At 39.5% G+C, this 13,081-nt stretch overlaps 1 protein-coding gene across 1 annotated transcript in view; it reads right to left on the bottom strand.

Moving 5' to 3' along the window:
- The window catches only part of NXPH2 (neurexophilin 2), a 52,627-nt gene that overhangs the window by 39,276 nt on the left and 270 nt on the right, over positions 1-13,081 (bottom strand). Inside the window, exon 2 of the mRNA XM_039217390.1 lies at positions 6,968-7,178. Coding sequence (XP_039073321.1) covers positions 6,968-7,178 — 211 coding nt within the window. The remainder of the gene's footprint in view (positions 1-6,967; positions 7,179-13,081) is intronic.

Raw genomic sequence — 13,081 nt, 5'->3', positions numbered from 1 at the left:
AGCAGGCTCTGCACTGTCAGCACAGAGCCAGAGCCTGACGCGGGCTCAGACCACTAAACTAGGAGATCATGACCTGAGCTGAAATCAAGAGTTTGGATGCTTAACCGACGGAGCCACCCACCAACCCTATCTTGTTTTTCTTTCAAGCAAGGCCTACTTGGAAAAAACAAAAGTAGCTGCTACCTTGCCCAGCTGTCATACACACAAACCACTTCACAATTATCACCAAAGCCATGAATCTAAACTTGGGAGAAGAATGAGCATAGACTAATTAAGATGTTTTACAATTGAGCCAGCACTACTTACATCATGATTTGACTATTGCAGAAAACTGTATTGATTGCCTAAAGATAATTTCATCAATGGAGGCAGATGCAATGTGATTTAATATGCAAATTAATGCTGCACTCACTAAAAAAATATTAAATCGCCCCATTTAGCAATTTAACTGAAATTAACTAATAAAACTTGAGACAACTTTGTTTTCCTTCACAATCTTATTGAAAACTCTTAAAAGACAATAGATGTCTTTTAGTTCTGAATATTCTACACAGCAGTCTAGAAATAGGCCCAAATTAATGTGAGCTATTGTGCTCATTACTCTTTGAATGTTGTTCTAAATTAAGAAGACAAGTTGTAGAAAAGTTAACTATTGTCAAGTGGAAAACCTCCAATTAAGTGGTTGGATTCCAACCTCTCCTTGACTTAAGACTGGAGGACATGTATCAAGTGCAGGGAAACCACGCCTGAAAACAAGGGCTGGTTTAGATAGCAAACCTCCTGATTCACTCTTTCCATGTTGACAAAATACACTCTCTGCCCACAAACCTAGGCTGTGTCCACGCACGCACAAACCAATGTGAAACAAAAACAAGTGAGTATTTAAATTTAGACCAATTATGACAGCAAAAGCTGTGTTCTCTGGCATTCTACCAAACAAAAGCTGCAGAAAGCAGCACTTTCAATATTCCGCTGGTCCCCACGTGTATCCAGCAGTAGGGCCTGGCAGTGGCGCTAACTGCTATTTAGACCCCACAGGACTGACTCTGGGAGCCACGGGGGAAGCTGGGATGTGAGCTGGTAGTTCTTATTGTGGATTACGGGGGTACAGAGGTCACCTCCGTCCTCTCAAGGCAATAGGGGAAGCTGTGGGGCCTGGCATTCCTGAGGAAGGCCCCTCAGGAACTGGGAGGCTCAACATGCATTTTCTTCCTCACTCTTAGCCCTACAAGCAGCCTTTGCAATTTCTCTTTAAAAAATATTTTAAGATTGTGGTAAAGTATGTATAAGATAAAATCCGCCATTTAAATATTTCTATGTGTATAATTTAGTTGCATTAAGTACATTTACATTGTTATTTCCAAAGCTTCTTCATCACCAGAAACAAAAATGCTGTAATCATTAAGCAGTAACTCTCTATTCATCCCAAGTCCCTGGTAACCCACTTTCTGGCTCAATGAATTTGCCTCTTCTGGATATTGTTTTATAAGTGACTCATACAATATTTGTCCTCTTGTGCCTGCTTAATGTACTTAGCATAATGCTTTCAAGATTCATCCACGTGGTAGCATATATCAGAACTTTATTCCTTTTATGACCGAATAACATTCAGTGGTACGTATGTACCATGTGTTGTTGATCCAGTCATCTGTTGGTGGACATTTGAGTTGTTTCCACTTTTAGCTACAGTGAATAAATTTTTCAGTGAACACTGGTGTACAAGTACCTGTTTGAGCTCTTGTTCTCAATTCTTTTCATCTTATTTATTTATTTGTTTATTTACTTGAGAGAGAGAGAGAGAGAGAGGGAGAGAGGGGCAAAGTGGGAGAGAGAGAATCTTAAGCCGACTCCATGCTCAGCATAGAGTCCGATGCAGCACTCAATTTCACGGCTGTGAGATCACGACCTGAGCCAAAATCAAGAGTTGGATGCGCCACCAACTGAGCCATGCAGGTGCTCCCAATTTTCTTATTTTTCAATACCTAGAAATGGGATGCTGAATCACCTGGTAATTTTATGTCTAGTTGTCTGAGGAACCACCAAACTGTTTTCCACAGTGAATGCACCATTTCACATTCTCACTAGCCATGTACAAGAGTTCGTTTACTGGAGGGTAACTTTGAAGGTACCTGGCATCCTTCCTCCACCTCAGACTCTGTAAGATAAATTTTACTACAAACTATTATAGTTTACTAGCCCTAGAGCTACAGCTCCTTCCTGGAGTTCCCCTCACTGGGACCTCCTTTTCTCTGTCTCAGCCAGATCACTGTCCCATATTGACTCACTCTCTGTCTGAAGTGTCTAATCCACCTCAGACTTGAGTGTAGCCAAACCACCCAGGCTTGACATTTATCCAACTTGGCAACTACCCTCCACCCCCCACCTTAGACTTTGCCTGAACTCTGCTGGCCACTCAGCACTTCCTGTTGATATTCTCCATGCTCCTCAGTTCACACATCTTCCAAGGACCGGGTTCTCACTTACTAAAATAAGGTGAGATGCTCCTTTTGACCCTGAAAATGCACAATGGCTATCTTATGACTGGCATAATTCTATTTGAAAATCTTAGCCAGAGAAAGGAGCCTAAATAATTAACAAGCACTTCAATAGGAATTTCCTCTATGCTTTTTCTAGCAGTTAGACTTTCAGTCATCCATCTGCCTCCATCCTACTTGAGGCCAGAGTTACCTCATGACAGCCGCTTCCAAATTTGTCCAAACTTGTCCCTTTGCCTCTAAACTGCACCTCAGCCAGATACACATTACCTGAGCTCACGGAACTGGTGTGTGTGTGTGTGCGTGTGTGTGTGCGCGTGCACGTGTACATGCTTGCATGGGCACTGTAGAATGCCATTGCATTAGTGCACTCGGATCCATCTTGTCAACAGCAACCATAGTGTATCTCTTACAGCACAAATTCTTTTACTCAAACTCTTCAATTGTTCCTTAGTTCTTACTCAGTAGGATTCAAATACCTGGCTCTAGCAGTTCAAGCCTCCCAGAGTGGCCCAACCCATCTTTACCACACCCGCTCCCCCTACTTCCTAGTAGCTTCCATCTGCACAGGACCTGTGGACCTCCCTGCATCTAGCTCATGACTTGGCCTTTGGGTTCCCATTCACCAAAGCCCTTTGCTTAATGAACTTCCTCATTCATTCAAGCATAGGGATTCCATGATAATTCCAGCTAGAAGAGAAATGTATATCCTACTCTGGTCTCATGGAGTTTGTAGCATTTGCTTTATTTTTGGCTCAGTCTGAAAAGCATCCAGTGAGCTGGGGGTGTCATTACAAGAGGGCAGATGGTTGCCTGCCAAATGGTCTCAATTAGTTCACCTTGGGGCGTTCACCAATGCCAGGGTCTAATCCTCAGTCTGGTAGGTGGAGCACTTGCCTTTGAACAGTGCATGCTGGACAAAATTGTTTCTTAGGAATGGATACACATTACCTGAGCTCATGGAACTGGTGTGTGTGTGTGTGTGTGTGTGTGCGCATGCGCACTGCAGAATGCTATTATATTAGTTACTTAACAACGACAGCTATAACTTATATGGATAGATGTATGTCACATGAGTAGAAAGATCTCTTCCTGATGGATAGACTTAAATTGGAAGTTTGTTTATTTGTTTGTTTGTTTGTTGCCAGTGTGCATGGGGGAGGGACAGAGAGAGAGAGAGAAAATCCCAAGCAGGCTCTGCACTGAAGTGTGGAGCCCCATGTGGGGCCTGATCCCATGATCCATGAGATATTGACCTAAGCTGAAACCAAGAGTCAAATACTCAACCAACTCAGTCACAGGCGCCCTTGTATAAAGCCAATTTATAATCAGAATATTAAGCGAGTATAGAATCAATACAAGGTGCTGGCTCAATGAGCCGAAATGGGATTTATTCTTTTTTCCCAGGGTCTGAATTGCTCATCTCCTTAGGCCCATGAACACTGGACTTCAGAGTTCTCTCCTCTCTGGGCTGACTACTTTCTCATGATTCAGTTTTATTCTCAAGCGGCTAAATACAATTCACCACAATATGGCCCCACCTGTATTACTCCAACCCTCCACTCTCTGTCCTTGAGATATTCAGGCAGTTTTACTTTTCCCCAAATCTGCAGCAGCATTCTGTCTTTGGTTTATCCTCAGATAGACTTCAACCTTTTGAATGTGTCTGAGTGTATCTTCCTAGCTTCACTCTGAGAAGGCAAAGCTTATTTCCCCTTTTGTCCATGTTCTTAGGTATTATTTTACTATTCTGTCATGCACTGATCACTCTGTGACCCTGAGCAGAAAATCCTTTGCACTATAAGTACTTGGGCTCAGCCTTTAGTTCCATGTGTGAATGGAAAACTCTTTGAAGACTAAGCCAATGTCTTGTGTGTCTGTCTACACTCTACATGGCCTACCACACAGCACGTATTCATTCAGCCAGTACTATTGCATAAAGGAACAACCAGAGACCATCACAGTAAACACTCTAATTCTTCCTTTTCTCAGCTATGCCTACCATTACTAATTGTTTTGAGATAGTTTTAAATGTTGGTTGCTAACAAAAATGCTCTGAATAAAAAATTAAATAAATTAAAAAAAAATAAATAAATAGCCCAATGCTTACAAGCCTTATTATATAGTGCACTGTGAAGTAACAATCCCTGCTAATTCCGAAGGGGTTTCCTGCTGGGAGAAGACTGGGTTGGGAGGCCATTCAGGATTTGCCCTCACTCTGCTCCTTCTGCAGCTGACCTAGACTGCTGCCTCCTGATTGGGGTCTGACCTTCAAGTAGCAAGCCTTAGAAGTCACAGGAGAGCATGCCGACCCAGTCTGAAGAGGAACCATTTTCCACTGAGAGTAATAGATTAATTTTTTTTCCCTCTGCCATCTTTAGAAGCCTCCAAATGGGAGGAGATGAAATACAAACTGAGCAAACTTTGGTCATAGCTTTGCTTCATAGTGCTGGGTTATCAGGTATGCTCAGTATTCACTTCCTGATTTCAGGGAGGGAAATGGAATGAATAGGAAATGAGAACACAAGGAATATAAAACACTTTCTAAAGACTGGCTTTAACTGCACTTAAAGTCAATTATAGAAGCCTTTTTCAAAAATTGCAAAATTAGTGCAGGCAAAATCTCCATTTGCCCAGGATCCCAAGAGAAACGCTATCACGACGTGTGTTCTACGATGAGGCTGTGGGCCCAGACAACAGGCCTGGGACAGGACAGTGGGCACAGGGGATCCTTCCCAGCCTTTTGTTTCGCACAGACTCACAATGTACCTGCCAGGGGAATCCAATGTGTTTCTTATCAAGCCTTTCTGTTTTCAGTGTGAATTACCAAACAATCCCCCAGATACTGATTTTTATCTCCTCACAAGATAAATTTTAGTTCCTACTGGCACATTCCTAGTCAGTGCAGCACTTTCAAATTATGTAAAAACAAGACAAAACAAAAAACCTGCAGTTGGTATAACAAAATAGACCAGAAAAATCAGCGAGAAGAGCTTCTTTCTCTTTTCTTGTGGTTATAAAAGTATAGAAGCTTAAATGTATGTCGTAATGCAATAGGTCACTCATTTGGTTATTTCTCGTCTCAAAATTCACTGGAATAAATTCAATTATTTTCTATCCCTGTATCTCTCTCTTGTTGTTGTGTATGTATGTGGTGGGATGGAGGCATATTAAATAAAAGAGCAAATAAAATCTCACCATGAAATCACCACTAGTAGGATGGTTTTCTATTATTGGATCCCTATTTTATCTTATTTTATATATATATTTTTTACTATGTATAGAGAGAGTGTGAGTGTGAGAGAGGAGCAGAGGGAGAGAATCCCAAGCAGGCTCCACACTTAGCATAGACCTTGAAGTGGGGCTCAATTTCACAATCTTGGAATTATGACCTGAGTCAAAAACAGGAGTCAGACGCTCAAACAACTGAGTCACCCAGGTGCCTGTACTGGCTCCCTATGAAAGATTCATTCATTCAACAAATAATAAATATTAAATGCCTGTCATGTACCCTACTCCATGCTGAATACCCTCATTTAGTTGAAGTTCGTGTCCTTAATTTCTTTGAATTCCTAGAAATGGAGCAACACTTCTCACATTAATATAAGACTTCCCTATTCCTAGCATCTCAGGGAAAACTTGGAGTCTTTTTGAAGATGATGTGCAAGGAGAATGCTGGAGTCTTCTAATCACAGAGGCAGGAAACAGGCTGTGTTCACTTCCCTACAAATTGGAAATGATTTCCTGCTAATGGCCTGATAAAAAATAAGAGGTGAGGTGCTGAAGAACTATGTCCACCTCTGAGATAATGGTATTAAGTCATTTGAATTACTTTATTTCTACCATGTGCAAAAATAGTGGAGCTGAAAGAAATTAGACCATGTACTAAAATAACTTCATGCCATATATGATACCATCATCTAAAGGCATACACATATACAATATAGATAGATACATAGATAGATAAGGATACTTTTTTTATTGTTGATGTCCATCAGCATGACCTCTATGATTATTTTAAACAGAGAAACAGAAAATCAGAGGAAGCATTACATATGTTCCATAAAGTTACGTGCAAAATTAGTTAATAGACTTATTAGCACATTTTCCTCACACTTTTTAATGAAAATCCATAAAACATTGTGGTCAAACAAATTAGTTTAGGAATTAATTAGATGTTAGAAAAGAAATGTTGAGCTGATACAAAAGACTTCAGACAGAAAGTTATTTTCACTATACTAATATGATAACCAGCTGATTACAGTTTATCCTAATTCACTAAACATTCTCCAAAGCTGTGCTTATATCATTTACTTTTGATATAATCAGGCTTGGCTGCCCAGAACACTGCTGAAAATATTTCATAAGGATAACTGCTTCTAGCAATATGGTGGACCATATGGTTGGGAGGGACTCTCCTTATGCAGAAAAGAGTCTAGTTAGGGTGGTCATAACCCCAAATCATGAGTTACTCGGGAATGGGAGTGGCAGGTAAGGGCAGGGTCTCCCTGGGGTCTTGTGTCATAAATATGACCTTGAGCCATGGGGCCAGTGCCATAGACAAGCTGATCCTGAGAATCCTGGTTTGAACTGTGACTCTCAGGGGGACCAAATGGTCCCAGGTTAGTGCAGACCCTTCGTCCACAGCAGAAGCAGATGCAGGTACTTTTCTTGGGCAAGCATCTCCACAGGATCCCCACAGAGGAGGCACAAACAAAAAACTTAAAATCAAAGAGCGCCGGGCTCCAGGAGTTAAGAGTCAGAACAAATGACAAGGAACAGAACTGACACTTGAGGATCGCAGAGATTGGAATTATCAGATATAGAACATAGAATGAGTGAACAATTTAAAGAAATATAGGAATTTAAAAAAAAAGAAGCAAGAAAGAAGGAATTATCAGGAAAGAGCTGGTAGACATGTAAAGCAATCAAACAGAAGCTTTGAAAATGGAAAATATTTTTGGGAAGGAAAAGGCAACATGCCATTTAGATAGAACTAAAGAGAGAATTAATGAACAGAAAGATATCTGAAGAAAATATCGGCGTAGGAAAAGAGATGGAAATACAAAAGAAAAGTTTAAAAATATGAAGTGAATGAAAAGTTCTTAGCATATGTCTTACTAGAATCTCAGGAAGTAAGAACAGAAAGAATGGAAGAGAAGAAATATTTGAAAAGAAGATGTTTGAGAATTTTCCAGACTGGATGAAAGACTAATTTACAGATAATAATCCAAAGCATGTGAGTAAAACAATTCCATGAGTAGACCCATCAGAGTGCAATTCCCAAACACCAATGAAGAAGAGGTGAAATTTGAAGCAAAATACAGGTCATTCGTCAGTGATGGAGATAAGGACATTCCATCAACTCTAGGCACACTCATCCAAACATGCTGAAAAGAATATTTCATTGTAGGTCCACTACAGTGACTTTGTTTTTCACTACCATGTCTGTATATTTATTATAATTGAATATAAGCTAATAGCTCTCTTGGCACAAACACAATTATCTATTAAATAGATTGAGATTTGATTTTTCATGCTAAACTCAATTTTAAATGAGCAGAGACTCTATACTACACACATACAACTATTCCATTCAGTTGTTTAGACAAGGGTTTCTCAATCCTGGATGCCACTTAGAATTAGTTAGGGACTTTCGGGGCACCTGGATGGCTCAGTTGGTTAAGCATCTGACTCTTCATTTTGGCTCAGGTCATGAGGTCGAGCCCTGGATTGGGATTCATGCTGACAGTGTGGAGTCTGCTTAGGATTCTCTCTCTCTTCCCTTCTCTCTCTGCCCCTCCCCTGCTGATACCTTCTCTCTCTCTCTCTCTTTCTCTCTCAAAATAAATAAACTTAAAAAAAAGAATTACTCGCGGGAGTTTTTATGAGGTATACAATATTGCACAAAGCTGGATGAATTACAACAAAGTGACACCCCTGGGGCCGGCTGGCTTAGCAAATGCTTTCCGAATTGGAGGGTAGAATTCATCTGTGACAGTATTCAGGCATTCTGATAGGCAGGCTTCGCAGTAGGACATGCTGGCTTGGAGCAGACAAGAGGCTGGGAATCCCACAACAGCTGAGGAAGAAGGACCCTATTCTTGTGGTTAGAGGGCTTTCCTGTTTTTACTGATGGCCAGAGCTGCTTCCTTTATATTCCTTATGCTCTCTGAAGTAGATAAACATGTAGGGTTACCTAAATCTCCATTTATGTTCTCTCTCAGGTCCAGTATGTATTAAGACCCTGCCTCAATCTCATCAGCCACCTGTTCATTAGAAACTAGGTCTTCAGTATATGGCCGTACCGTCCTGAATGTACCTGGTCTCATCTGATCTTGGAAGCTAAGCAGGGTCAAGTGTGGTTAGTATGTGGATGGGAGGATAGGACTTCAGTACTAATAGCAAAACTTCCTATGCCAGCTCTGTAGTAGTCTCTGTATATTGGGGTGAAGTGAGAGCTAGAAAGGCAGCTGAACTGGCTGTTTTAAATTTAGTTCTTAAAAATCTTGGTGTTTTGTCTGATGATCTGCTCTTGCCTTTGTCCTAAATGACTTTATACTTGGAATTTCCTTGGAAGCTATCTTGAGAAGAACTAATTTTGTCTCTGGTGTTTCTGGCTATAGTTTTTCCTATCCTGCTTTCTCTCTCTGACATTTCCTTAAACTTTCTTGTCCACTGCTAATTTTTATTTTGCTTTGTGCTATCTCCATGTCATTGCTGCATTGTCTTCATATGCATATATCTTTTTTATTATTTCTATGAGGCTCTGGGGAATGGGAGGTGGGTAGTTAGCCCTTTTTCAGGCACTGATTCATCTTGAATGGCCCCTGATGATCAATCAGTTCCACCAAATTACCTGACATAGCTTTAGACCCTGCGTCTAGAACACTGTGAAAGAAATGTTATACATTGGAAGAAATACTGGATCAAATGTCACACGGACATGGTTCTGTACCCCATACTGGCAATAAATTTGCTATGCACCTATTATTAACTCACCCCTCCTTTCTGGGACAGTTTCTTCATTTTATTTTAATTAATTAATTTATTTTGAGAGAAAGAGAGAGGGAGATCAGGAGAGGGGCAGAAAGAGGGAGGGAGAGGGAGGGAGAGAGAGAGAGAGCGAGAGAGAGTGAGAGAGAGCGAGAGCGAGACAGAGAGACAGAGAGAGAGAGAATCCCAAGCAGGCTCCACACTGCCAAAGCTGGATGCAGGGCTCAATTTCACAAACCGTGAGATCATGACCTGAGCCAAAATCAAGACTTGGATGCCCAACCAACTGAGCCACCCAGGCACCCCATGTTTCCTCATGTTTAAAGCTGAAGGGCAATTTGTCAATATTCATTAAAATTAAAAATACATTTAAGAGAATTTATTTTGCAGGTATAACTGCACAGGTACAAAACGACAGACGGATAGGATTATTTATTGCAGCATTAGAGGAAAGAATTCCTTATTCTAATATTTGAAATGCAAGTGTTTCAAACCAATTGGGAAATAATTAAATAGCTATGAGATGTCCACACAATGGAATGCTATAAAGTTCTAAAAAAAGAGGGAGCTTTCCATAAACTGATGAAGAAAAACCAGCAGGACATATTATTAGGTGAAAGAAGACAAAGTGAAGAAGCATGAACATAATCACACACCTGCCCTGTTCCCTGGCAGAGATACCCCTATGTCTTTACACCAAGTGAGAGTCTCCTGGAGAACTTTTACAATACTGACAACATGGCACCTCAGGTCAACCTATATGATTCAGAAATATAAGCAGACAACAGAAGATCAGCAGAAATGTGAGGAAACAAAATAGATCCCAAATGTCCCCCCAAATTATAAATATTATCTTAAGAAAAATTAGACAGGCTACTGTACCTATGGAACAAGAAAGAATTTTTGGAAATTAAAATGTGATGGCTGAAATTTAAAAATCAATGGACCACCACATTTTAAGAGAGTTAGAGACTATCTTATTGATTTGGAAGCTCAAGCAAAGAAATTTTCAGCAACCTAAAACAACAAACAAACAAAGCAAGGAATAAAAGAGAAAGTTTAAAAATATGGGGAATAGGTCGGAGAGCTCAATAGTTGATTGAAAGGAGTTCCAAGAGAAGATAGAAAAGAGGATGGCTAATAAAATAAATAATGAAATAAAAATATTACAGACTGAAGAAACATAAGACCCTTCATATTGAAAGCCTCACTGAGGTGAGGTACACGGAAAAAAGATCCATGCTTAAACATGTTTTGTTGAAATCTCTAGAAAGAAAATTTTATTTTTTTTTATTTTTTTTAATGTTTTTTTTTTTTATTTTTATTTATAGAAGAGAGAGAGAGAGAGACAGCGTGAGCAGGGGAGGGTCAGAGAGAGAGGAAGTCACAGACTGAAACAGGCTCCAGGCTCTGAGCTGGCAGTCAGCACAGAGCCCGACGCGGGGCTCGAACCCACGAACCGCGAGATCATGACCTAAGTGAAAGTCGGACGCTTAACCGACTAAGCCACCCAGGCGCCCCTAGAAAGAAAATTTTAAAAATTTCCAGAGAGAGAGGGAAAAAATGATGTCATCCATAAAGAAAGGAGAATTAGACTGACAGCAGATTTTTCTATCAAATAACACGGGACACAAAAACTTGAAGGAACAAAGACTGTTCAAACACTCATGGGATAATGACTATGAATTTAGAGTTTCCATATGTAAACTATTCTTTATGTAACATTCTCAGTCATGCAAATTGTCACAAAGTTGATCACTCTTACAAGCTTTCCAAAGGCGTTACTCAATAAGGCTCCCTAGCAGATCATACCAAAAAATTATAAGAATAATAACTGAAAAAGCATCACAGGAGTAGCAGCTGACATAACTCAAAAAAAGACAGGAAAAAAAACCTCAAAAGAGATTAAGAGAAATCACTAGACCTTCAGTTTGGGGCCATCATCCTTTTAGTGGCTAGAGATTAGTGTCTTAACTAATCCCAGAACTACAACACAGAACCATTCTGTGTTTATTCCTGGAGAAGAATGTTGGAAACAGAGTCATAGAGAACTTGACTTTTCATTTCTGTCCCTTCTGTATGATTTGACTTCTAAGAATATATTAATGATAGGGATAAAGGATTATTTAAATAAGTTGAAGTTAGAGTCATATAACGGAATGTCATGTGTAGCCTTTGGAAAGACTGAGATTTGTCAAGATATATCTTTGTGGAAGGCAGTCCACAGTGATACATTTAATTAAAAAAAGTTGCAAAACAATATGTCATCCCATTAAGGTAAAAGACAAATGTCCTTCTGCATGTGTATATGTAAATGCACCTAAAAATATCAGGGAAGAGAAACTATAAACTGAGGGTATTGTAAAGAGGAAGGAGTCTTTCAATATTTACTGTAATAATCTCTTGACTTAGCATACCTACTAGCAGGATTTCTTACTGAAATCCTGTCTCTCACAGTCCTTTGCTCAGGCTGGCCCCTCTGGCAACTTTTAATTTCACAGCACAGAAGTATTTAGAAGACCCGGCATACATCATTCAGTGTCATGTTTTAATACTTTTGTATTTGGAACATGTAATATATAATAAACAACATGTAAATATTACTTTTAAGATAAATTCTCATTATTTTATATTACAAAGCAGTGTGTGTTGTAACAAGTTGAAAGATCTAAGTTTATAAATGTATAGTGTTATTCTTCCTTACTTCAGTTAAAATCTTTAACTTTTAAGTATATTATTAAAATTCAAGCTATTTTTTATTTTGATAACCAAATAATGCCATATTATTTATTAAATAAACTCTCTATTTCCCCTGGAATGGAAGTGCTCTTATTATCATACAGTAACATCCCACATTTACTTATATACATTTCTTGATCTGATTCTATTCCACTGCTCTATTTGGTTTTTCTTGGGTAAATAGCATTTTTTTTATTACATTAGCTTTAAAGTAAATTCCAATATCTGGTACTACCTGAAAGCATCATTATTCTCTCACATTCTTGAGAATTCTTGCATTTATTTTTTTTTCACATGAACTTTCAAATCATCCAGTCCAGTACAAAATATAAATCTACTGAATTCTAGGAGGAGGGGCATCACATGAAAATATATTATCACTGTAATAAAACAATTTTATATAAAAAAAAGCAGTACATTTAAATCAACAAAGGTCATCTCCACCATAGAAAGGACAGCACAAAACAGGTCTGCTGTTGACTGTATGAAGAGCACCAGCAGTAAGTATTAGAGAACCTTATACCTAGGACAAAATCATCTGTAACAGGATAAAGTGTGCCTGTAAACTTCCTCATAGGCAGACCAGAACGACCATGAGTGTTTATGGATGGCTGTGTTCATACATCTGTGGTCATCATAAACTGAACAAACTTCTGTGAGGTGTGGGCATTTGTTAGCTTTGGACGGGATGTGAGGGACAGGGCACATAGTCAAGATGAGGGCTGACGGCCCAAAGGCTGTTGGTGTTCAGATATAATTCCCAGTCATGGTCCTTTTCACAGATATTTTTCACCCGTAAAACTGATGACCCTGGTGGCTGAGGCACTGTAGCTACAAAAAGAAAGAGAAAG

Source organism: Hyaena hyaena, unplaced genomic scaffold, assembly GCF_003009895.1.
Source record: "Hyaena hyaena isolate Hyena2069 unplaced genomic scaffold, ASM300989v1 scaffold_684, whole genome shotgun sequence".
Taxonomy (NCBI): domain Eukaryota; kingdom Metazoa; phylum Chordata; class Mammalia; order Carnivora; family Hyaenidae; genus Hyaena; species Hyaena hyaena.
The sequence above is the reverse complement of the archived record's forward strand: the minus strand, read 5'-3'. Positions and strand labels throughout refer to the sequence as shown.